We start from the raw sequence: 27,764 nt of genomic DNA, 5'->3' as shown, positions 1-27,764 counted from the left end.
AGCTATTTAAGGTAACTAATTCATCAAAAGAGTACTAGGATGAGTCTGTAAATAACACATAGCCCAGAAAAATGTCTCAACCTACTTTTAGTATTCTTTGGAATAAATTGTTTCACCAGTTCTCATCTACAGTAGAAGTTTCATATGCATTTTTTTCAGAACATCCTGGAGTCTTACCCAAACTGAGTTTAATGTTTTGCTGATATAAAAAGAACGTCATTAACCACAATTGCTCTCTTTTATTGCAGAAATACATAAAATACACGTCTTGTACGTTAGAATTTCTTCTTTATTGTCTGGTTATTTTGTTTTTCTCCATATGGATGACGGGTACCAATTATTGATTTTTAAAATCAGCAGCAAAGATTTTAACATACATTTAAAGTAATATTTTATGTGAGAGAGAGAGAACTGGGGTGAGAATAACTGCAGCTGATTGTAACAGAAATAGCTGGAAGGGGCTTCTTTTTTCCTATTAGCACAGACTTGTTATATTACGCTGTCATTACCTCAGCATAAATTAACTATTATTCAAAGCATTTTACACACAGCAGTTTATTGGAACAGATATTACTCAGTCTAAGTATCTAGTCATTCACTTAGATGCAAAGCTGAGCTTTCTAAATGTTTTAAACATATTGATAATGTGCCTCTTTAATGCCATTTTGAAGGCCATATATAGTATATCTGTGTTATTGTTTTCAATTTATGTCAAGAACCAAGTGAAGTTTTGAAGAATGTGTTCTGGGAAATAATCCAAACAGAATTATTTCTTTATAAGCTAAACCCTGAAAATAACTGAGCACATTTATTTTAAATGCAACAGCATAACCTGTTCCCAAAACTGAAATTCTAATATATACTGAAGCTTCATGAATGCTATACGTGACACTTTTCAGTATGTATGTTTTACCTACTTCCCTGTCAGTCCTTTTTTCAGCTGTTAGTTTTGAAGGTCTGCCTGTTCTCTGAGATAGCTCTTGTGTCCTGCAGTGGATAAATTGAAGGCTTGCAGATGGTTGGAGCCTCATCACAATCACAATTTGTAGTCAAGAGTATGTGCTTGGTAAACCTCAGTGCACCTTCTTACGGTGGGAACAAGGCAAATGATTTATGATAGAAAGATAAAGCTGAGAGCAAAGAGATAAGCCAGCATTTACTTTCCATTCAGATAAAAAAGAGCCACTAATGCTATATTACCACATTCTTAACTTAATCCTTTTTATTCATTAATGTAGAATGATTTTACTTAGGAGTTTTGCTTTCTTTTTGACAAAGCAGCAGTAGAACATGAAGTCACGCTTTCAATTTTGAATAGTTTTATATCAAGAACAAAATATGCATGCTAGATACTTTAGTTTACTGAGTCTGGTCTGCTTTCTGAGCATTAAAAAATGCCTTCAGTGGCCATGTTTTATTTCAATAATAAACCAGAGGAAAAAAAGTCACAGCTAAAATGCATTCTTTAATGATTAAGTACCCTTTCCTCTTCTATTACTGCAAGCTGTCAGAAGGCCTGTTCACTTGTTTGCTTCCCTGTTTTCCTCATATTATTTTTTTGTTTTGTTTTCTTACAGGGAAAGTTCTTAATAGTAAAATAAGTAGAAATAAGTATGTTGACTGTGTTCTGTGTAATGGCTTTCTGAAACGTGTAAGTTACCCTCCTGGAAGTAAAGATTACTTGTTATTTGAGCTATTAATAATGTTTATTTTGCAAGACAATTATATTCTATAGACTTGATCCTATACCTTCATTTATTTACTTCTGCCTCAAAACATGTCAATGTCCCAGTAGTTCAAAAGACTGCCTGCTTATGATCTCCTGAATTCTTGTCAACTACTGGCCAAATTGCTATGGGGTATGAACAGTCGCTAATGGACCCCCTTTCTCTCATGTTTTGGTTGAACTTCCTCATGAGCATGGTGCATTATTCTCTATGCTGGTTTACCAGAAAGATTTGAGAGAGTTCAGAAAAGAGCATCCTAGTGATGAGAGGCTAGAGAGGACTGTCTTACGAAGAGGATTTCAAGAGCTTGACAGAAAATAACAGAGTGAAAGGGGACATGTAGCAGAAAGGCAGGAATATGGAGGGTTGCTCATACCAGCTGATACAGGGATATTACTTGGTCTGGTGCCAGAATAACTAGCAGTTACAGGATCAACTTTAGGCAGGAAAGCTCAGGCTTAATGGCAGAAGTTTCCTAAGGTCTGTGGGCTGGAATTTGACTGTACAGTCTTGAAAGAGAAATTGTAGAAGCTTTATTAAATGATTCATTTCAAACTAGAATGGGCAAACACAGTAAAAGTGCATTGTTGGGAAGAATGTATACTGTGGGAAGATAGAATAATTTGGACTTTTTCACCTGTATCTTTTATTCTGCTGTGTTCTGTTACGGTGATAGCTCTAAGTATAACATGAACGCGGCTATGTTGTCAGTAATCGCATTAGTATGTGCCTCTTATGATTACATTAATTTCCATCATAAGTCACTGCATCTTTTTTGTTTTAATTAGGGATTACCTTGATAAGTTTTTATTTTTTGACAAATTAATACTTAATGTAGAAATTATTTTTTTAAAAAATTGCTATGGTATAGGTGGAAATTTTGTCAGTCACTTTAACTCTTTGGAGCTTTTCAGTTGCATGTAATTTATACCAAGTCACAGAAATTAAATGCTGTCCTAAATATTCACATTTCCTTTTTAATTTCTTACATTGAAAATTTTGCCAGAATGTTACACAAGATGTGTAAATGTGTAGTAGTTTTATAGCATACAATGCAAATGTATGAGCATTACCTAAGATAGAGAGAAAGAAAATGGTATTTAGGAGGGAAGTATAACAGAAGTGGAAAAAGAGTAAGGAAATAACTTGAGACATTTTCCTGAAAAATGATGTAAGTTCAGTTTATGGAATGAAGTGGGGAAATTTATGAATTTTTGTTCTTTAAAAGTGATTCCCTCCCAAAATAAGCTCATCATGCAGAAACTTCACATACATTCATTGTTGATTTTAAAAAGTTTAACTGTGAATTTGTAAAGCTCACAGTTTAGCTTTTAAAATAAAAAGCATAGTTAAAACCAGCTGCAAGCATGCACTGTTAAAGCTCTTACTTATAAGAAAAAAAACTAATTAGAAAAGAGTGAATGAAGTTTCAAAGTTTCAGTGAAGCCTCCTGCTGATATTACTGTGGCATTTTTATGTATAGGATGCCTACACTTAGAAGCCTCTGTATTCCTAAAAATGGCAATTAAAAACGTATATGGTGTCTTAAACAAAACTAAAGGCCAGGGGAGCTAATAAATAGTACTAAACCTGATGTGGTCCCTAACAAATTCTCCCTTCTACATCATGGAGTAAAAATTCTCTATGTGTAAGAGGTAGTGCACTATTAAGTTGACATCAACCTCCCTTAAAACCATGGGAAGTAGCCCGATGCTACTTCCTTGGCTTCATTCCCAATGACTCCCCAAAGCACTTCACAAGTCTAGGGTACTTGTATTTTGTTTTCATCCTGATTATTTTTCCCTTTTCTTCTGGCAGCTGTGAGGGTACCAGCAAAGCCAGGCTTTTTCTTCTTCTGTGGTCTTTCTTAGCTAGCAGAACTCACAAGCCATTGGTCACCCAGCTTGAAAGTTGCAGGTCTTTCATAAATAGTCACTCCCACAGTTTCCTCAAAAAATACTGCTGCTTTTTCTGCTTGATGCATTGGCCTGTTGAAAGCTGTGAGTGGAGGTCAGGTAGGCTGCTTATGCTTTCCAGACCAGGCCATGGAATAAGCAAAGGATGGTCAGTTTTGCTGTTTTGTCCAGACCAGAGGTAGCTCCATGTCTTTTTCCCAAGGAGATCTTCAGGAACAGAAGTTTCTTCTTTCCTCTGCCTCAGTGGAGAGGAAAAGCAACTGGATATTTCACAAGGGCCATCTCTGTTTTGCACCATTTTTACTTCTGCAAAATACCTGGAGCTTTATTGTTGTACGAATATAAAGGCATAATAATAACAACACTGTCTTCATTGCCACAGAATAACTAGCTTCTCTTTTCAGCTCAACATTCGGGTTAATATAAATGGTGATGGATCAGTGATGTGTGAGCTTGATTTTTTTTTTTTAATTCCTTATAAATAATAGGGAAATTAAAACTACCTTGATTTTTGCCCAGAATAAAGCCTGGCATATGCTGTAGTGTTTAACCTAACAGGTCAGGATGACCATGTCTGAAATAAAAAATGAAGCATGAAGGAGGGGAAATGGAATTGCGTGGGCCAATGAGCATTTGCACAACTACTGTCTTCTTGAGGGAGGGAAGAAGGTAGATAGGCCAAGGTGCTATAGGAGCATGAGAAGCCAGGTGGACCTTGGAGCTTGACACAGAGAGGAGGAAGGGAAAAGGTTAGGAAGGCAGTCCTTGAGAGCCTTATAGAGGAAGTGAAGGAATTACTGTAGGAAGAGAGAGATCTTGATATGGTTGTTACTGCAGAGAAATTATGTTTGTGACCTTCCCAGGGCTTTTGGGGATTTTTTTGTCTTGACTTTGGAGACTTCCTTTTTCATTAGTGAATTAAATGAGATACTGTATAATATAATCTAGTTAGGCATTTCTAAACAAAACAAAAGGCTTTAAGTACTTCTGACTTGTAAAATTTAGAAGGTTTCTAAATGCAGTTGATGGTGTTTTGAAAAATACTACTGGCAATTTTTAGACTAGCACAACTAGAACTTCACACTTTCTGTCTGTTTCTCACTGCTTTTCACATGTGGAAACAATTCTAGCATCCTAGACAGCAGCAGTGTTTTTTTTAAATGTCTGTAAATTTTAGTGACTGCCAACTAAGGGATGCTAATGACAGTTTTAATATAATGTTTTTATTCCTTCAGTTCCTTTTTTGTAGACTTTGAAAATCTGTAGTGATTCCAGTCAGAAGAGAAACTACATTTAAAAATTCAGAGGATTTTTTTTTTTCAGTTCATACTCAAGGAAATTAACTGATTTATCTCTGCTTTAGAAAAGCCATGAAATAACTTTTCACTATTGGAGATAATGTGCTTGGAATCCTAGCAGCCTTTTCAGAAAAGAATATTTGTGTCATAAGTTTGCTCTGTTTCAGAAATAAAATTCCATCACAAAGATTCAGAAGCATAAATTAAGATTTCAGCATCCTGCCTTGTATTTTATATGCAAAAAGAGAAAAATAAGTTAGTTAAAGAATGATATAATGGAGAGGAAAGGAATGCTTAGCTTAAGAGCAAAACTCCTGAGTAGGATATCAAGAAGAGGTATGACAAACCTAAGACTGTAATGGTTTGGCCAGAATAGAAGGTGATATTCTGAGCAAGATCTTGCTAAGATCTAAGAGTGAGTGCTCCCTCTTAATGACATGATTTATACAACAGGAGGCACATTGAGGCAATGGAACTGGTTTGGTTTGTTTTGCAAATACTACCTAGGACACATCTACAATTCTGCATGTTGTGATGCTTTGATTACCATCATGTAAGGGAGTAATACGAAGGACTAGTATCAACAGGGGAAATTTTGTGTTGTAGGTGCACATTTTAGTAATTTGCATTGCAGAATCAAGATGTCAAAGACAAGCTTGTTCTATAGACCTTAACACCAGATGGGAAAGATCATCTAGTCTGGCCTCTCACCCAACAAATCACATAGAGCCTTTGTCCATGTAGCCTTTTGAATGTAAGAATAAGTGGTTTTGCATAAATTACAAAAAAAGCCGATGGAAATGTTTTATTATATAGGTAGAGTTTAGGTGATGAGAAATTATTTCAGTCAGCCCTGTTAAATATTTATTATCCAAAAACAACAACAAATATACTTGTTTTAAAAGAAATGAGAGAATGCCTTCAGAAAAAATAAAACTACTTGTCTGAGAGGAATAGTTTCTGAGGTTGTCCATTACATAACAATACAAAAATTATTACAAGGAAACTATCAGTCATCTACAAACAAAAAAGAACCTGATTGCTCAGGTTTTTCAAAACCTGAACCATTCATGGCATGAAGCTACATATTTGATGAATTATTATATCATGCTATTACGTCTCTCAAAAGTAACTTAGCAGTAAAATCTTTACTGTTGTATTCAGTAACTTACTGATCAAAGAAATAAACATATTCTTTTATAAACTTAATATAGATATGGGTGAATGATGACAGAGAGATGACTTCATTTGGCATGACATCAGTGAGCACATAAGAATTTCAGTTAATGTTACTAATCTGTGTGGGACAGGAATTATTACTAATATAAGTAATGCAACAGTTCAACTGAAGAAAATAATGGCATGAAATGAGAATAATAAAATGTTTTCTATATGAGAGGTGACCTCATTGCTCTCCACAACTTCCTAAAGAGGGGAAGGGGAGAGAGAGGTCTTGTCTCCTCTCTCTGGTATCCAGTAGTAGGACATGTGGGAATGGTTCAAAGCTGTGCCAGGGGAGTTTAGACTAGACATAAGGAAGCACGTCTTTACTGGGAAGGTGATCAAACACTGGAATAGGTGACCGATGCACCAATTTTGTCAGTGTTTAAGAGGCATTTGGGCAATGCCCTTAATAACATGCTTTAACTTTTGGTCAGCCCTGAAATGGTCAGGCTGTTGGACTGGATGATCATTTTAAGTCCCTTCCAACTGAGATTATTCTATTCTATTCTGTTCTGGAGGGGAATGAAGGAGAGGATTTCACTCCTTGACATCAGCCCTTTTCAGTGTAAGGAAGTTTTCCATGACTTTCAGGGCAGTGGGCTGCTAGAGAAGAAGTATTTGTGCTCAGACACACAGGATCTTTGCAAATGAGAGTATGTCTGAAAAAGTAAGCAACACTCTCAGCTAAGCCTGCCCTGACTGCAGGATATCCATTGTTATGTTATTTTTGCTTTACCTTCTCTGTTGCTGTTTGTGAGATGTATTGAATTCATTTTCCATTTGGAGTGATTAACCAAATGCTTGCTTAAGCTGGCAGAGTGTTTAAAATTGTTTTGCATCATGAAAGGCATATTGGACTGCCAGGGCTTCTTGAAAGGGAAGAATTAGGTATCACAATTAGTAGCTGAATGAGGTAAATGTGAAAGCTAAAAGGTAGCGCTTCCTGAGACAAATAAGGTCACCAATGTGATTCATGCCTTTAAAGAGAACGTGAGATCTTGCCTTTCACATTCTTATTCCTTTCGTAGTACTATTTCCTTTCACAGGGGAATGAAGAAGAAGTTCAGGGGTGGGCTCACTCTGGGAGGAGGCTGAAGCTCAGCTCTGAGCTATCAGTCTTCTGCTAGGGAGCCATTTAATTGCACACAGGATCCAATGAGATACCTCCTGTGAGGGGAAGGAGCTTAAGGTTGCCCCTACTCCATTGTTAAATTAATAAAGTAGAGACCTGTGGGGAAATGTGCCCATCTTCCAGTCCCTTGAATATCCTGATTAAATAACTGAATGTATTGAAGCCTTCAGACTAGTTGAGTCATTGCTTGTGTTTAAACTACAACACTTCTTTACTCCAAACATTCAATAATAAAATGGAAATTAATACTCTTAGCCTAACTTATCAAAAATCATGAAGATATTGATGCTGCTTAGCAGCTGTAGATGCAAATAAAAAAGCAGTATCTCACACCACTTGTACAAAATAGTAACATTTCAAGCTGCTTATGCTACCCACCAAAGGGCTGTCAGTCATGCTTGCTATGAAGAAGACAGTGCTTGGGGGCTGTTGAGCATGCTGGCAGAATAGGTGGGGAAGCACATAAAGGATTCCTGTGTTCACTTGGATGCAAAAATGAAATAAATTTTCAGGAAGGCAGAGCTGGATGACTGTTGCTGTGGTGCATATTTCTCAAATGCCTCCAGATTTTCACTCTTCATTGGATACAGCCCCCGTGCACAGGGGAAAATGGATTGTAGAAAAGCCTGAATGTGGTTTACAGGAGAAACAAAATACACCAGGATTGTGGGAATTAGTAATAAATAGAGTTTCAATATATTAAAAAAAAGTAATAAAAATATAGGGAAAATCAGATCAAACATATTTTAGAAAGTTTAACTGATTATGGTAGAAATCAGTGAAGATGAATAAAACAAGGCCACTTCACATAAGAATAAAGCCATTGTGTTACTATCAGCAATGCAGTCTGTTTTTAGGAATTTCTTTCTTGCCTCTGTAATTCCAAGTAAAAGTGCTTGGCTCTTATGTTTCTTGTGTAGTCACCAGGTATCCCTCTCAGCAAAAGGAGTTTGCAAATGAGATGAACTGTGGATATCTTCCTTGGTGATTTACTTCCATTTAAAAAAAAAAACTTTTAAAGAGAAAAAGTATGTTAAAAGTAAACTGGTTCATGACTCACCCTTTTTGCAAAGCTATGTCAAAAAGCAAACAAAACCTTCACTTCTGTGACGTTTCAGATGCGTCAGCTTTAGCATTTTCATTTAGATTGGGTGTATGCTTCTGAAATGAATCTGCCGATCATGCTTTCATTCATGCTGCAGAGCAGTTTTGGAGTGTCTGAACTGGCTTATAAGCCACAGAAGCAGTGTGCTCCAGGAGTGAAGCTAGCAGAGCTCATCTACTGTTGGGGTCTGCAGCCCATCCTGGAGCCAGCCTAGTGGGAAAACCCTGCAGTGGGCAGTATAAATATGGATTCCTCAAGAGGAAGGTGGCTTCCTCTTCTCTCTGGTATCCAGTGGTAGGACACATAGGAATGATTTTCATGCTGCGCCAGGGGAGTTTTAGACTGTACATTAGGAAGCATTTCTTTACTGAGAATGTGCTCAGACACTTAAACAGGCTTCCTGAAGAGGTGTTTGATGCCCCAAGCCTGTCAGTGTTTAGGAGGCATTTGGAAAACGCCTTTATAACATGCTTTAAATTTTGGTCAGCAGTCACAGAGTGGAATCATTTCAGGTCTCTTCCAACTATAAAGAAATATCATAGTCTATTCTGGGACCAACTCTTTTACTCTGCAGCTCTACTTATGGTGAGTTACACTGCTTACTGTTGGAGTCATTGCCTTTGACCACTAAAAATAGCTTGTAGAATTAAAGAAACATTGCTTGAATTAATTATTGTTAGATTTGTATTTCTTTCAACCAGAATTAAGAAATAAAACCCAAATACTTCAATAGACTGCATAATGAGCAAAACAGATGTATTGAACTCTTCATTCCCCAGGAAGCTGACACTAAGGATGGATCCTCCAGGTTGCAGAGGAGAATCCCAGCGTCCTTGTGAATGTACATCTACTTTTAAACATAAAAATTGAAAACCAATAATTTATTTCCTTTGAGCACAATACATTGAGGATATAGCTCATTGTATGTAAGATTAGTATCATTCATAAGGTTGGATGATTTGATGTATTAATTTCTTGACCTAAATATATGTAATATATGGTGGCAATTACAGAGACGTGGTGGGACAGCTCACATGACTGGAATATACTCATGGAGGGCTATGTCCTTTTCAGGAAAGACAGGCCAGCCAGGCGGGGTGGTGGGGTTGCTCTTTATGTGCGAGAGCAGCTGCAATGTACTGAGCTCTGTCCAGGGACAGGGGACGAGCGAGTTGAGAGTCTGTGGGTGAGAATTAAGGGGCAGGCTGGCAGGGGTGATACTGTTGTGGGTGTCTGTTACAGGCCACCAGATCAGGGTGAGGAAGTTGACGAGGCCTTCTACAGGCAGCTGAGAGCGGCCTCACAGTCACAGGACGTGGTTGTTGTGAGGGATTTTAACTTCCCTGATGTTTGCTGGAAGGACTACTCAGCAACCCAGCCACAGTCCAGGAGGTTCCTCCAGTGTATGGATGATAACTTCCTCATGCAAATGGTGGATGAGCCAACCAGGAGAGGAGCGCTGCTGGATCTCATCCTCACTAACAAGGAGAGGCTGGTCGAAGCAGTAAAGGTTGAGGGCTGCCTTGGTTGCAGCGACCACGAGATGGTGGAATTCAGGATCTTGTGTGGTAGGACCAGTACAATAGCAAGTAGAATTGCAACCCTGGACTTTAGCAGGGCAAACTTTGGCCTTTTCAAGCAATTGCTAGGGGAAATCCCATGGGCAAGGCTGCTTGAAGGTAAAGGGGCTCAGGATAGTTGGTTGACATTCAAGAATTGCTTATTCCGAGCTCAAGAGCAGAGCATCCCGACACGTAGGAAGTCAAGGAAGAGGGCCAGGAGACCTGCGTGGCTAAATAAGGAACTGCTGGGTATGTTCAAGTGGAAGAGGAGAGTTTACAGGTCATGGAAGGAGGGGCTGGCCACTTGGGAGGAATATAAGGCTGCTGCTAGAGGATGTAGGAAGGCAGCTAGGATGGCTAAGGCCTCCTTAGAATTAAATCTGGCGAGAGGGGTCAAGGACAACAGAAAGAGCTTTTTCAAATACATAGCTGATAAAACTAACACCAGAGGCAAGGTTGGCCCACTGGTGAATGGGATGGGTGCCCTGGTGACAGAAGATACAGAGATGGCAGAGTTATTGAATGCCTTCTTTGTCTCTGTCTACTCTGCCGGAGGCAGTCCTGAAGAGCCCTGTACTCCTGAGACCTCAGATGAAGTCAGGTCACTGGAGCAGTTTGCCTTAGTTGACGAGGAATGGGTTAGGGACCAGTTGAGCAATCTGGAAATCCATAAATCCATGGGTCCGGATGGGATGCACCCGCGGGTGCTGAGGGAACTGGCGGAAGTCATTGCTAGACCACTCTCCATCATCTTTACCAAGTCTTGGGAAACGGGAGAGGTGCCTGAGGACTGGAGGAAAGCAAATGTCACTCCAGTCTTCAAAAAGGGCAAGAAGGAGGACCCGGGTAACTATAGACCGGTCAGCCTCACCTCCATCCCTGGGAAAGTGATGGAACACCTTATCCTTGATGCCATCTTAAGGCATGTCAAGGATAAGAGGGTTATGAGGGGCAGTCAACATGGCTTTACCAAGGGGAAGTCATGCTTGACCAACCTCATAGCCTTTTATGAGGAAATAACACGGTGGATGGATGATGGCAGAGCGGTGGATGTGGTCTACCTTGACTTCAGCAAAGCATTTGACACAGTCTCCCACAGCATCCTCATAGCTAAATTGAGGAAGATGATCAGGTAGTGAGGTGGACCATGAACTGGCTGAAGGAGAGAAGCCAGAGAGTTGTAGTCTATGGGGCGGAGTCTAGTTGGAGGCCTGTATCTAGTGGAGTGCCTCAAGAGTCAGTATTGGGACCAGTATTATTTAATATATTCATCAATGATTTATTTAGATGAGGGAATTGAGTGTACTATCAGCAAGTTTGCTGATGACACTAAGCTGGGAGGAGTGGCTGACACACCAGAAAGCTGTGCTGCCATCCAGCGAGACCTGGATAGGCTGGAGAGTTGGGCAGGGAGAAACTTGAAGAAATATAACAAGGGAAAGTGTAGAGTCCTGCATCTGGGCAGGAACAACCCCAGGTTCCAGTATAGGTTGGGGAATGACCTGTTAGAGAGTAGTGTAGGGGAGAGGGACCTGGGGGTCCTAGTGGATGGCAGGATGACCATGAGCCAACACTGTGCCCTTGTGGCCAAGAAGGCCAATGGCATCCTAGGGTGTATTAGGAGGGGGGAGGTCAGTAGGTCGAGAGAGGTCCTCCTTCCCCTCTACTCTGCCCTGGTGAGACCACATCTGGAATATTGTGTCCAGTTCTGGGCCCCTCAGTTCAAGAAGGATAGGGACCTGCTGGAGAGAGTCCAGCGCAGGGCGACTAAGATGATTAAGGGAGTGGAGCATCTCCCTTATGAGGAAAGGCTGAGGGAGCTGGGTCTCTATAGTTTGGAGAAGAGGAGACTGCGGGGGGACCTTATTAGTGTATATAAATATATAAAGGGGGAGTGTCACGAGGATGGAGCCAGGCTCTTCTCAGTGGCAAACAATGATAGGACAAGGGGTAATGGGTATAAACTGGAACACAAGAAGTTCCACTTAAACTTGAGAAGAAACTTCTTCTCAGTGAGGGTGACAGAACACTGGAACAGGCTGCCCAGGGAGGTTGTGGAGTCTCCTTCTCTGGAGACATTCAAAACCCGCCTGGACACATTCCTATGTAACCTTATTTAGGTGTTCCTGCTCTGGCAGGGGGATTGGACTAGATGATCTTTTGAGGTCCCTTCCAATCTCTAACATACTGTGATACTGTGATACTGTAAACGTATAATAAAAATCTATGTAATTGTTAAATGGCCAATATTAAGTGCTATTAAGTTGTGTTTTACTGGATTGCGTAAATTAGGATGTATGAGATCAACTCATTTTAAACTTTGAATTGTCAGCAAGTTTTCTTTCCTTGTTCTGACCTATGATTATTAGGCTAAGACCCATTTTATCTTTCTGCAATACATTATCAGATCCTAACAGGTACTCCCTGAGTATCTGGAATACAAATCTCATTTTATGTGGATTAAAAGCAGTAGGGAATCTCAAATCACCTCACTAAATAGCTTTTCTGCAACACCTTATTAAGAAAACAAATACTAATATAGTTGTCATTTGCTGTTCCAAAATCTGCCAAATCTGGCAGCCGCTGAATTCCAACCTTATATTGGTTCTACATGAAGGACCTTTGAAGGTGAAATGCAAATAAACTTTATTTTATTAAAATTTGTATAAAATCGACTAGAATGAGTGTCTCAGGGAGTGGGGTAGCACTTTGCTCACAATACACAAGATCTGATGGGAGAAAAGGAATTGATTAATTGGAATGAAAATTTTAAGACCATTAAATAGACTTTGATGATTTACAATTCAAGAAGAAGTGGTGTATATTTACCAGTTTTCAGATTAATTTCAGATATAGCCAGAGTTCTCTTCTAAACAAATCAATGTATTACATTATTATTCACAGATCTGTTCTGTACCTGCTTTTTATTTTGTGTTAAGTGATCTGATAGGAGGCAGCATTAAGAATACCCTTGGGCCAGTCGCGTTATCTCCTATGCTTATGTTTGTCTTCTGTGTTAAGTTTTGACAAGGTTTTTCTGTCCTTCTTAAGTGTTGTGAGCTCCAGAAAGGAATAATAGTTGTAGCTGTGCACAGCTGTGGGGTTTGCAGTTTATAGTCTCAGTGCATAGATGAATTTTACAGGTATTTTATAAGAAACATCATTTGCTTCTAAGAGTTATCAGTTTTACAAATGATACTTTTGAAAGAAAAAGATAATATTACTATACATTCAGTAGGGGAGAGATGGTTGTCTTGTTAAGTGCAAACCAGCAAAAATATTCAGTATTCCCCAGAATATGAAGGTCTTGATTGTGCATTTGTTCTGGATACAGAAGGACTTGGCATTAATTTAAATGTTTTTAAATGTTTAATGTAAATGATGGATGTGTAAAGTATGTGAGTATTTACCAGAATATTTTCAGCTGTAAAGTAACAGTAGCTTTTGACAGTTCTATCTTAAGCTTTTGTATTCTACTTCTCTTACTCTTTCTCTCATTACTATCATAAATCCACCTGAACTGGGAGGCAGAGCAGGCAAAGTTTACGTGTGCAGTATTTACAGGCAAACTATTAGAACTTGCTGGACAATAAAAATACTGGACAAGATGAAAGGAAATGTATAAATTAGAATTGGGCTGCAGTGAAAAAAAAAAATTAATAATTCATTTCAATGTGCCTGTGAGAAAACAGAAGTATCATTTAAGAGATCACTATAAAGGGTGGGAAAGGAATATCTGCGTTCTGTTCAGGATTGCTGCCAAAGACTATTCACACTCTTATTTCAACACAGAATTCTTAAAAAAATTAAAGCTAAATTAACCTTGTTAATTATTTGAAAAAAGAAAAATGGAAATTACTTTTCTGAAAATATTATTGACAGATCTGCATGGAAGCATATATTACGCAGTGCCTGATACTGTTAGTATTAGTCTTTGTAATTTTGAAAATGAAATTCACAAACAGGTATCATTCCCTTCCCTTCTCCCTACCAGGCAGATCAGTTCTTAAGTACTGAATGAAATAGAAAATACTACTTTCGATTTGACATGATGTGAATTTTACGTTCCTGTATAAAAAGTGGCTACATGAATGAAGATGTCTACAAGTGTGTGTAAAGAGATATTGTTGGTATGTTACATATAGATAGCTGCTGTATAGACATGTAAGCATGTATACACATATGCCCACACACGTGTTGATTTTGTATGAAATTATTCTATTATTTAAAATTAATTTATCATTAAATAATGTTAATAAAACCCAAGATGCTTACCAGTTCCCAAGAAACGCTCTGCCTTGAAGTATGAAGTTCACTCTGAATTAGTCAGCAAACAAGAAATCACCTGTACTGAGATAATTACGGCATCAAATGCACTAGGGCTACAACCCATTGAAAGTCCTTCAGCTGCTTTACTGGACTTTGCTTTAAGGTTTTTTTTGCCAAATGTTTGTGGTATTCCATTATATACCTGTCAATCCAGGGCATCAAGAGTGGTAGACATTAGTAACCTGTGAGGAAATCTCTCTCTAACATCTGTTCTTAAATCTATCCTGTGAAGTGGAGGAAAGCACAGATTGGCTTGTAGGAATTACAAAATATATAGATTAAAAGAATTCTTCTTTATCATGAAGTATTTATTGTGCTTCTTACCATGTTATGTCTGAAAGAAATAATGTCATTTACCAAGAGTGATGTTTCTGGTGCTTTTTTGTATTTTTTATGTGGTAGCAAATGAAAAATTTATAAAGCTCACAAGAAAAATATTAAGGGTCAGTAGTGCAGGTTACAGTAGATATATAGGTACATAATGCACAGTGCATTTCAAAATCTGCCAGTTTAGTTTTCTGTGAAAGCTTTATTCTCAATTTTACAAGGTCAAATAAAATAACATCTGTCTGAAAAATAAGGCGTGTTCTTTAACAGTATTTCTTTTACAAGCTGCAATCTTTTTACCAGCATTTTAAAGAAAATATCTTAAATATATACTTTTTTAAATGAACTATTTCCGTAGTGGAAGCATCTCTGCATATGGGCTGTATTCCACTCTTATCGAATCACTCCGGATTTATTCTGCAAGTAGATTTAAGTCTTGAAGAATATACTGAAATTGCTAAGTTTTAATCTCAAACCTGTGAAGCCTAAAAGCCCATGGAAAAAAAAAACCAAAACCAATAAAATTAAGCATGAAATACTCAGTGAATGTATTCAACCTGTAAAGATTTATATATTAGTCTCAATATGCCTGTCAGAATTGGTTTCTGGCATTTTTTTGTTTTAGCCTACTAATGTTGTTGTTAAAATAATAATTATTTTGGGTTTTTTATATTTTATACATGAATTTTGTTTCTCAGTTTGCTTTTTTTTCCTCCCATTTAAGATTCCAGAGGCTTATTTTATTAGAGATCCTCATACTTTTCTCCTTACAAAGGACTTTATTAAGGTATATATGTTCTTTTTAGTGAAAAAAAAAAAAAAAGCTCTCTCTCAAAAGCTGAACCGCATGTCCTCACAGGTTAACATTTTCACATATAACGCCAGTTACTGGAAATGAGAATGGTTAGTTTGTTAACTGAAGCATGCTTGAAAGGAGAAGCAAAGCTTGTCTACAAAATACTAACACTTGGATGAGTCTGCAGCCTGGGAGGAGAGCACTGGGTGAATTTTCTGGACTTTTTTTCATGGTTGACTTGGGATATGCCTGCATTGTCACACAGTGTGTTGACCTCTCTCCTTGATGCGTATTGGTCATGACAGTCCCTCTCCCTTGCCTGCAGGCCATGGAGGCGCAGATACAGAACTTTGGACAGACGCCATCGCAGTTGCTTATTGAGCCCCATCCACCTCGGAGCTCTGCCATGCACCTGGTGAGACGTAACTGATGGCTGGGAATGCATTCCCTTTGAACCTGAGGATGCTTTTTAGGTTATAAAGTACCCATTAAGCAACACCTTTAATGCCCTCCATTGCCCATGCAGCCATACTTTCTCCTGGCAACAAGGGCTTGCAGTGCTCTAACAGAGTAAGGTGGAGGTTTGAATAGCTTTAGCTTCCTACAGTCGGGGCTTTTCCTGTCTAATACTGTATAAAAAGAACCTATCTTCATAAATATACAGCTGAAAAATACATATTTACATTCTTATTTCTGCAAGTAGTGGGAATGACTGCAGGCTTTTCTTAGGGTGAGCATGTTGTTTTGCTTTGTTTAAAAGGATGCATTGTTAGGGGCTGATTTATAAACAGTGTCTGCTTGAGAAAAATTATTGGAGTTCAAATCCTGCTGGAATCCTCCTGCCTATTCCTCCAGGAGAATACAATGTATATTTCAAATTTCAATTTGAACTCCAAAATTCATTCCAAATGCATTCTTATCTGTGCTGCTTGCAAAGAATTACATGAAATAGCCAGACTGAACAAGACAGATCTCTATGCCTCTCAGTGCCTTTGACTAAATGCTTAGAGCTAGATATTATCTTGTAAATTTTGTAAATTGACTGTAAGATGTGCAGTAGTTTCAATCATTTTATCTATCTACAAGGAAATCACTCTATCTAGTTGTACACTGCAAAAGTGGGAATTGATCTGAAAGTGCTAGCTGTGTTATTTTAAGTAATGTCTAGATGTCAAAGGTACATAATACTTATTTTCTATATTTAAGATACAGATAATATTTTTAATAATAATTTAAAGACAAGTAGAAATGATTATTTGAACTTCTAGAAATAATTTCAACAGTGGTTGAAAATAATAACATTAAAATCAGCACTTAGTAATATTATCCATGTACAAGAAACTGTGTCACTTGTAGAATCATCAAACTGGTTTATAATTATTTAAAGACACCCTAATAAGTATATGCTTTACATGGAATTAATTTGACTATGTTTAGAAGTGCCGTATTTCATATAAAGAATTCATAAGCAAAAGTTCAATCTCTGTGAGTTTTGTAGTCCCTCTTAAAATGTATTTTTCAACCACTGTAGTTTATAGCATTTATATTTATGATGCATTAACTCTTATCTCTATTGTGCGGCTATTAACTGCTGTATAATTTTCCATGTTACTGTATATTAATTAATGCTAATAGTAATTTTGTGACCTGGAATGATAACCCTTACCATACCTATTCTCTACTTGCCCTCATGTAATGATCCCATAATAGCTTCTGATCTTGCTGTCCTCCATCACTAGTGTAGATGTGCAGGTAGCTTTGTTTTCCCTGTATGTGCACATGCTTGCCTGCTCTCTTTTAACCTCGTTTTCCCTCAGACCTCCTCACTAATTGTGTTATCCCTTCTGTTTTCTTCTGCTCTCTTCTCCTTTCTACTCAACAGTGTTTCCTTCCACAGAGCCCACTCATGTTTAAAGATCAGATGCAGCAGGATGTCATCATGGTGCTGAAGTTCCCATCAAATTCCCCTGTCACACATGTGGCAGCCAACACATTGCCACACCTGACCATTCCTGCCGTGGTGACCGTCACTTGCAGCAGGCTGTTTGCAGTCAATCGCTGGCACAACACAGTAGGTAGGTTCTCATTGGCACCTTTCATTCAAATTTGAAGACCTTAATAGAACAGCTTTAATTTTGAGTACAATTTAGCCAGCTATGGGTTAATCTCACTCACCTGCCTGTGCACAAAAATGTATTGTTTTTTCTGGCTTATGTCAAATAATCAAAGCTTGTGTTTTCTCTGGTGTCATTCCTAGAAACACTCTCCCTAACAGCAGCATATCACCATGGCAGCCAATCGATTTGTGGTTACATCAGGATCAGCCTTTTGATATAATGCTTTCCAGGGGAGTGCTGCTGTTCTTGACACAGCCAATATTAAAATGTCCCAGGTTTCAGGAATACATAGTGGCATGCTAGAGAGCATACATCACTATCTGCTGCTTGAGAGGGATTTCAGGTCCGTCCAGGAACTTGTCATAAGCCTTCTTCTGGATCACTGTTAGGTAATGTGGAACCCTAAGGAAGTCTAAGCACCTAGACACCAAACTATACAGAAGAGAACTTTTCTTCATTTCTTCCCAAAAGCCCATCTAACAAGGTCATCCCAAATTTCCCTTCCAGATCCTCTGTTCACCTCTCTGTGTTGCCACTAGGACTGTCCTGTCTCCTTAGGACCTGCAGGTGCTGAGGTTGTCCCAGGCATTGCTAAACAGGTGGTGAGGCTATGAGGTACATGAGGGAATGAACAGGTTTCATTTTCTAAGGCAGCTTCCTGCTGTGATAGCCCCTATGATGAAGTATCTGGAATTTTTTAAAGGTTTCTTGCCACCTGAGAAAAACAAGAAAGTACCTGGTATTTGAGAGTGTGACTCAGTAGCCGGCTTAGGAATTTTGTAGGGAGTAGACAAAAAAAAAGAAAAATCCTCCACTCTTTACACACAGAAGGAAACCCCTGGAGAGAGTATTGTAATATTTAGGTGAGATATCTACCTCCATCAGATTCTAGATTACCTAGGGATTTCAATGGCTAAAATGTAAACATCTCCTCAGTGAATAATTCAAGTCAGGTGAAATAGATCCTACCTCTTATGCACAAGGCTGGCCAAAGACTGGTGTTACAAACCCTAATTAGACAAATGAACGGGAATTCCCTTATAGGCATACATTAAAGGAACTATCAGAGCAAGTAAAGTTAATACAATTCTGAATTCTTGAATAATAATATAAGGCTTAGTATTACTTATATTCTGACCATTTAAATAATGTTACCATGAATATTAAATTTCATATTTATTTGCAAGGTACTTGTTTCTGTTTACAAACAAAATTTGTGTGGTGGTTTAGAGAATACAACAGGAACAGAACAGGATACTTGATTGCCTTTCACAAATCCATGCATTTATGATACTCCATCAGGTGCAACTGCATTAGATATAAAAATGTTTTGCCCATTTCTTTAAAATGAAAGCAAAAAATTTAGAGGTGGGAAAAAAGACAATTTTATATATATATATATATATATATATATATATATACACACATATATATATACTTATGACAGTGTCCTCAAAGGAAGAGCCCAATGTCATAAATTACTGAGAGGTACAGAAACTGTCGCCTGTTATTTTAATACTTTTTTGACTAACATGGAATGACTAATTCCTAATTAGTTCTCTGGATTTTTCAGGGATGCTACCCAAGTGTTCTGTACCCATCATCATTCACGTCTCCTCCATTTGAGGAGGCTTTTTAGTACTTGAGTACCCCTTTCTCATTCAGGGTGTTAAATAAGCAGAAGCCAAAATTCCTACCCATACTTTACTGGAAAGGAGTCAATACCTTACCAGTAGTGCTGTATCCTGGATTTAAAGGATTTCCTTAACAACTGCTGTTTGAAGTCATCCATTTTAGTATAAGTTGTGTTGGCCTGTGACTGTTATGTTTTAGTTTTTCATATGTACTCTTGCTTTGTTTTTACCTAAATACTCTTGTAAAATGTAAGTCGTGTTGCAAACATGCAGAATTTACATCATGAACCAACCGTGTACTAAATTTTACATCATTTGAAAACCTCTGTTGTAAATTTCAAAGAGAATGCTTTCTGGATATATTGTAACAGGAAGAGACATGAAAACAAGACTGTGATTTGAAGAATCAAAACGCTTTCTAATGATTTTCCTAACTTTTACATTCTGCCTGGCAAAGTCTTTCATTTTGCAAAAGGCTAATCCAGGACAGGGTATCAATTTCCTACTATTACCATAATATATTTTAATAAATCACAGCTCTAGTATAAAGGATAGGTTCATCTACAGAAATGTATACACAGACCACTTTTACTGATGTGGGATGTAAGTAGAACTTTAGAGTTTATACACAATAAAAGGGATTTGCACAGCCATCTTGCAACAGAAGCAAGCAAATCCAAGTTAGTATCAGCAAAGATCTGTCCCTGTTGTTGGTTGGGTGCCAGGTGCCCACCAAAGCCACTTTATCACTCTCCCTCCTCAGCTGAACAGGGGAGAGAAAATATGACGAAAGGCACATGGGTTGGTATAGGGACAGGGGGAGATTCATCAGTTACCATCATGGGCAAAACAGACTCATCTTGGAGAAATTAGTTTAATTTATTACAGGTCAAATCAGAGTAGGATAATAAGAAATCAAAACTAAATCTTTAAAACACTTTCCTCCATCCCTCCCTTCTTCCTGGGCTTAACTTTACTCCCAAATGCTCTACCTCCTTCCAGTGCAGCAGCACAGGGGAATGGGGATTGTGGTTATTTCATCTCATGTTTGTGCCACTCCTCCCTCCTCAGAGGGAGGATTCCTCACACCCTTCGCCTGCTTCAGCGTGGGGTCTAACGTGTGTCATGTTGGAGACAATTCTTCATGAACTTCTCCAGCATGAGTCTTTCCCACGGGTTGCAGTTCTTCATGAACTGTTGCAGCATGAGTCCCTTCCATAGGGCGCAGCACTTCAGGAACAGACTGCTCCAGTGTGGGTCCCATTAGGGTCACAAATCTTGCCAGCAAACCTGCTCCAGTGTGGGCTTCCCACAGGTCACAGCCTCCTTCGGGCACCCTCCTGCTCCAGTGTGGACCTCCATGTGTTGCAGGGGTACAGCCTGCCTCACCATGGTCTGCACCACAGGCTGCAGGGGAATCTCTGCTCTGGCACCTGGAGCACTTTCTGACCTCTTTCTTCACTGACCTTGGTGTCTGCAGAGCTGTTTGCTCTCACATATTCTCACTCTTCTCTCTGGCTGCAGTTTCTGTTGCACAGTTTCCCCCCCGCCCCCCGCCCTTCTTAAATAAGTTATCCCAGAGGCACTACCACCATTGCTGATGGGCTCAGCCTTGGCCAGCAGTGAGTCCATCTTGGAGCTGTCTGGCATTGGCTTTGTCGGACATGGGAGAAGCTTCTAGCAGCTTCTCACAGAAGCCACCACTGTAGCCCCTGCCATTACCAATAACTTGCCATGCAAACCTAATAAAAGCCCAGTCTGCTTTGGTTTTGAAAGGAGAAAAAGAATGGAAGTTCTCATAGCAGTGTTTTCCAGAAGATGGCAGGGCCAGCTATAGACCCTGTTTTCTTTTACTTCATCCAGTTGACTATTGCTGTAGCAGAAGATGGAATTTATTCTCCAAAACTCTGTATCTCCTCTTATAGAGGATATTCTTGTGCAACACGGCAGTTTCTGATAAAAAATGTGTTATTACTAGTGACCATTGTGATTTATGTGCTAAGGAAAGTGCTCAGAAGAGCCAAAGCAATGCCATCCATGCATGAGAGCAGATAGCACTAAACATGCAGCCCCGATGCACGTTTGAATAGCTTAAGAACTGCTCAGGATACAAATAATAGGAATAATTGTGGCAAATTTACTGTAGCCCACAAGTTCCCTGCTAAAAATTCTAGATAAATGTGTGAAAAGGTCCAAGTTTCTATCGCTTCCATGTGTAAAAAACTCATAACAATGATTAATCCAATTATTTGTCTTTCTGTGTTATAAGATCTCACCCAGTGCTTAAATGTAAAAAAAAAAAAAATAATCTCTGTTACACAGTTTCAAAAGAGTTAATGAAGTTTAATGAATGTTTATGGCTGCAGAAATCATGATGAAGTTCGCACTCATACATTAATAGTTACTATAACATTACTGAAAAATTAACAAATGCATATTTATGTAGCACAAAGGAAGGAGTCTTAAAAGATTCATAGAACGAAGTTGTGGTAATAGTAAGAAGTTGCTTTTTTATATATCCAATAATGCAGTTTTAAACCTAGAAAAATCATATAAAAATTTAGACAACAAAGTTCCTATGTGCTTTATTCTTACTTTCATGTGTAGGCCTTCGGGGAGCCCCAGGATATTCTTTGGATCAAGCCCATCATCTTCCAATTGAAATGGATCCATTGATTGGTATGTCAAGATGAGAATGTAGCGATATATTTGAAAACGGCATTTTCAGGAATTATTGATTAAACTATATATATATATATTATGCTTCATTTAACACAGTAGATAGGAAAATATTTATTCTTGTCAGTCCTGGAGAGCTAAGAGCATTAGCTATTGATGCTGAATGATTTACATGAGTGCTATTTATTATTAACATCATCAGCAGATGGTATTTAAGAAACAACCAATTAAGTCAGTTACATTGTCAACCCATATCTATAATTCTGTTCTCTTAGCAGGTCACATTAGCAAAACAAAATGTGAGGATCTGGTAGAGTTCACATATTTTCAGTTTTTTACAGCTAGTACAGTATATACCAGTGCAGAAGCAGATCTATTTCTTTTCACTGAGTTTACGATTTTGATTGGTTTAGTTAGCATTACTAAATTAATATATGAAAGACTGGATTTTAAAATAAGGCATGATTGTTTTTTTCAAATCCCAAAATATTTGAGAAAGTGAAGTATTTTGAGAAACAGCATCTGCTAAACCTATTCAATGCAGGACTTGTGTTCCTAGTGGTCATTATTTCTCTTTTGCAACTATTTGCTTTGTGGTGGTTTGGGGTTTTTATTTTGTTTTGGGTTGTTTGGGTTTTTTTTTGCAGTAGGCATATTTTTGAAACAGAAATTGGGGATAGAGACAATTTTGCAACGTTGGTGAGAAAAAAAAAAAAAAAGCATTTTTAAACATCTCCAGATGAAAAGTTCCTTTTTTGTCTGTGTCAATATTCGCGGTCGAAAGATTTATATACAAGTACCTGAGGAGAGTTAGCTTTCGCATTCTGTATGCTTCATTTGCTCATATAATGACAATGTTTTTCTCTTCAGATTTTCCTCTCAAAAGCTAGGGCACAAATATTGTGCCCACCTGTTCTGGAAATCTGAGTTATTTGTTTTTCATTCATTATCTTTCAGTAGATGGGCATAGAGGGTCTGATAATTTAAATATGTGTTCTTGGAATGTGTATATACACAATATTAACTTTTACAAGCAAATTTAAAATTGGTTGAGGGTTTTATTTGTCTGAGTTTTTTATTTCATGCAGGTTTTAGCAATTTAAGTAGAATAACCAAAAATAGGGACAAAAGAAATTTGAGAATATTATCTGCATTAAGTCCTGTTATGTTAGGACAAAACATGTCTCTCAGAATGAGTTTTATTTCACCTAACCCAGCCTTTCTTAGCAGCTCAATTTGACTGTCAGAGTGGTAGGATTCTTCATGAACCATTCCCTTTCCCTCCTTCTGAGGGCATTTCCAGGTGGCATTGCTTCTTCTGACATTAACATCCATGGCCTGGCTCTCTGCTTGAGGGATAAGAGAGTGTTGAAAAAGCATGTTAGATTTGAATAGTTTCATTGGTTGATTCCTTATTTCTTTGATCTGATTGAGTGTCTGCAGGTATAAGGGATATCAAGGTCACACAATGCAAACTGGGAGATTTTCTGTAGGTGAGATGCCAATCATCTAGAATATACTTTCTGCAGTATTGTTAGCATTGACTTGGTATTTAAAATGGGCTTCTATCACTTTCCCCTAGTTCAGTTTGGGTTTTTAGAGTACTTCCGCAGAGCACCTAAAATACTACCACTTATTATGCAGTGCATCAGGCAGTTTATAAGAAATTGTCATCTCCTGTAAAATATTTTGTCTTACGCAGAGGGAAACCAGAAATCTTGCAATAATTTTGTATTTCTGACACCCATATAGACAGCTCTAAGTGTTCATATTTAAAATGCTTACTCAACAACAAATTCACAGTTCATTGAAAGTTAAATGTATTCATTTTCTCCTGTAAGTGGATGACAGGAAGGTGTTGGAATGGCTTACTTGTAAAATGTGTTTTGCATGTCATTACAGCCAATAACTCGGGTGTGAACAAACGACAGATCACAGACCTTGTGGATCAGAGCATCCAGATCAATGCACATTGCTTCGTGGTCACAGCAGATAATCGTTATATTCTTATCTGTGGTTTCTGGGACAAGAGCTTTCGAGTTTATTCTACAGAAACAGGTGACCCTAAATACAACTACCTGTTCTCCTTGCGTCATAAAGTGGATGTTTGTCTTAATACTGCCTTATCTAATGGTTGTGCTTCACCCTCAATAAATGATAAAGGGCATTTTATAATACCCTTCATTATTGTTTGAGCATAAAGGCTTTAAAATGCTTATTTTATGGAAGATAAAGGATGTAAAAGAAAACAGGCATACAATTTTGTTAGTGGTAAATTTTGAAAAACAGTTATATTCGGGAAATCAATCAGATAAAAAGGATAAAGCAAAATTTTTGTTACAATATTTTTATGGCTGTGTTATTTCCATCTTTATTTATTTCATGTAATAAAAAAGTAGGTTACATAGCTTTCTACCAAGAAACAATATTTCATTTTTTTGTTTGATTGCAGAGTCTAATATTATTCAGTGTATTGCTAAAAACTGCATGTGATAATAGACAGAAGGAGATAATTAAGTAAAACTTAGTTTGACATTAACATAGAACAAATACATATTTTTAATATAATAATGTAGCACCATTATGGAAAAGTTCATGTGCTGGCTTATGCATATCATTCATGAAATTCACAAATAATGTTCTAACACTATTGCTTAAATACTGATGGAGCAGTAATTCCACTTAATAGTCAGTGGTGGCAGCACTGTCTTGATTTTCAGAGATGATGGTTAGGCTATGGTTTGGCACAGGGCACAGCCCTCAATAGGAACATAAAAGAGAGAAAAAAAGTTTTCTAATCTTGTTCTAGCATGTAGTGAACTCTAATTAGGGGACTAATATTGCAAAAATTAAGTTTGAACTGAATATTTGTTAATGAGTTAGTGAATGATTTCTAAATGCTGCAGGTACTTAAAAAACCTGAATTTGTATCACTTTGCATTCCCACCAGGAAAATTAACTCAAATTGTGTTTGGCCACTGGGATGTTGTGACATGCCTTGCCAGATCAGAGTCTTACATTGGTGGTGATTGCTACATCGTGTCTGGGTCTCGTGATGCTACATTGCTGCTTTGGTACTGGAGTGGCCGACATCATATTATAGGTGACAATCCGAACAGCAGTAAGTATCCTGTAGAAACACACCTTCCTGAAAGGACCTCTGTCACACCTATTCATTCTTAGTATTCCTTTTGTCAGCTTCAGAAAATATTACCCAATATATACATTACTTCTCTTACAGGTTGAAAGTTGGTGTAAGAAGAGCACCACATGCTAAGCAATTCATTGAGTACTAGCCCAAAAAATGTTTAAACAGTCTGTGCATGGTAACAGATAATTGTATGGGAGTAATTCTTAAATTCATAATTGCCTTTATCACTTACAGCATCATGTCATCGTAAATTAGAGCAAGACGGTTATGGCCTTTAAGTGACAGGCTGTATATCACTATATTTTGACTTTCCTTTCCTCAGAAATACTTTCTGGCATTTTAACTTGCTTCTTTTGTGCTACAGCATGCTATATCAGCTGCTTGCCTTTTCAAAAAAGGAATATCTCACATGCCATGGAATTAAATGAGTCTCTGTGAGAAAGGTCTTTCTATAGGAAGCAAACCTTTGGTGAAGCAATGTGACTGAATAAAAATAGAAAAATATAAAATGTCAGGAAAAGTTTACATTTAATTTGTAGGGAACTAGCTATCACTGCTTTGCAGGTTGAAGAGGGCATGATAATAATAATACTAATGTATGTAAGAGGGCATTTAAAGCTCACAACTAATTTACAAGGTCCCTTCACCCAAGCTAGTAATATGACCACAGCTAAAGACAAGAGCCACTTTTATTCATATACTAAAGCTGTTTTGTACAACACTAAATCACTTTCATTTAAAGCAGTTTCTGAATTCTGATGAATATTTTCAGCACAAGGATATTGCCTCTTTGGATGAACATGGAAAAAGCCATCAGTATCAATTTTGATCTCTGCTTCAAGTACTGACTGGAGGCAGTTGTAGACCTGTCAGTTACAGACATCTAAGTGAAAGTATTTCTTCAGCTGAATGTCTGGTAGAAAAGTGTCTTATTTGTTACAAAGTAAATATTTTGTTAATTTTGCAGGGTTTTTATTGTGTTTTAATTTTCTTCCATTTTTCCGTAAGCAGAGCAAAGAGAAGACACATACAAGCCTCTCTCTCACCTGACTTTTATTTGCTTTTATAACAGAGAGAGAATGAAGTGGGGTGGGGGGGTGGAGGGGTGGGTGTGTGCAAAATTATGTCCCCGTAACAAATTTATCTATTTTTTATGTATATTCCAGGGCTTTTTTTAGCACTTAATTCTCAGATAGGGAGAAATTCAGTCTGAAAAGGAATTTCATGTCAGGGCACTCTTGACACCATTTTACTTCTTTGAATGGCTTTGTGATTCGTATCAAGTATTAATAATTTCTATGCTAAATCAGAAAAAAATAAGAGCTTGCTTCTTTTGTTAAAGAAAAGAAAATGAAGACTTTTCCTTTACTTCCTTTGATTATATGGGACTTTGACAGCCTTGCCATTAGCATTTCCTTACTGGCTGATACAGGCTGCACCAGTTCTTTTGCAGATAGGTTCATTTTAGTTCTAATACTTTTTTGTCATCATGACCATATCTAACTGCAAGAAAGTGGTACTTTTTGGAGTCTCAGTTTCAATATCTTAGCTGTGTAATTGTGGAAGTGTCTGCCTTGGAGATCTTTAATTTTATGAAAAGAGGATATCAATCAGCTGAGAGAAATCAGTGGAAACAAAACCAAATTGTATGATTTGCTGTCTGTCTCTACCTTTATATGTGTAAGACACTGGTTCTCTGAAGAAAAATACCTTAATGTCAGGGTAATGGGAAACTGTGTTTGCAGCTATGTCCAGGCAAATGACATCTCGCAGGCATAGGTAGCAGAACTCAGGAAGATTAAATACCAGATTAAGTCCACTGTTGTAACTTCAATCTATTGAGCAAATTTTTTAATACTCCTGTTGCAGACATGTTGAAGACTCATGCTGAGAAAGAATGATATCATCACTATTATTGCTATCTCTAATAATTGGAATAAAGTTATTATGGATATGCTAATTATGTACTAGTACTGTACTAAACCCAGAAGTTCATGTGTTGTAAACATATTCTTATTAATAGCTACTTTGACCTGTCATGAACATTCATCAGTAAGAATAGATCACGAGTGATTGTGTGCCTGAAGGACCTTCTGCCTTTTGAAACTAATACAATTACTAAATCTTTCTGCTTAAGTAATACCTACTAGATTCTATTCCCTAATATGAACAGGCATGATAGTTATATGACTGTTTCCCTGGATGCTTATTTCCAGGAGTGAAGCATTCTTAACAATCTTTGTGAAAATATGTTTGAAGTTTTTCATAGTTACAACCACCAAAGTAGTAAAAAAATATTTCATAATCTACTCTTCTTATATACTTGCTGGTAGAAGATTATGATTTATCTTGTAGAAAAAATGAAAGTGAGATGTTCACTGTAGGTCAAATCCAATTACTTAACATCTTTAGAATGAATTTCCAGAAAGATGTAGATGATATTTTCAGGGGGAAAAAAGAGGGATTAGGTTTTTTAAAAGCTGTCATCTGGAGACACAGATAAGGTATTTTATACCACAGGCTGTAAGAAGGTGAAGAATTCAAAGAAAAATGTCAGGTATAGTAATTATCTGGGTCATATGCTTGACTTTATAATGATCTTTTAAGCTGAAAGACAGTTAATTATCAATTTCAGCTTCAATGCATCCAATTACCAAAAGGAACTTAGCTGTTTCAGAAAATGTAAGGCGGGGGGGAGGGGGTGAGAGAGAAGCAAGCCCTTGTCCTAAACAGTTTATGTAATTTAACATTTGTATAGAAAACGTAG

At 37.7% G+C, this 27,764-nt stretch overlaps 1 protein-coding gene across 4 annotated transcripts in view; it reads left to right on the top strand.

Annotated features, from left to right (window-relative positions):
- Positions 1-27,764, top strand: part of NBEA (neurobeachin) — a gene marked incomplete at both ends in the record, with an annotated part of 526,482 nt that overhangs the window by 484,248 nt on the left and 14,470 nt on the right. For 2 of the 4 annotated variants that reach the window (XM_080613294.1, XM_080613292.1), the window contains 6 exons: positions 15,345-15,407; positions 15,742-15,831; positions 17,299-17,491; positions 21,775-21,846; positions 23,749-23,904; positions 24,797-24,967. In XM_080613294.1, the coding sequence (XP_080469420.1) occupies positions 15,345-15,407; positions 15,742-15,831; positions 17,299-17,491; positions 21,775-21,846; positions 23,749-23,904; positions 24,797-24,967 (745 nt within the window). The remainder of the gene's footprint in view (positions 1-15,344; positions 15,408-15,741; positions 15,832-17,298; positions 17,492-21,774; positions 21,847-23,748; positions 23,905-24,796; positions 24,968-27,764) is intronic. The other 2 variants (XM_080613295.1, XM_080613293.1) reach the window with 1 other exon arrangement.

Source organism: Psittacula echo (assembly GCF_963264785.1).
Source record: "Psittacula echo genome assembly, chromosome: 3".
NCBI lineage: Eukaryota > Metazoa > Chordata > Aves > Psittaciformes > Psittacidae > Psittacula > Psittacula echo.
This window is presented reverse-complemented; position numbering and strand designations above follow the sequence as displayed.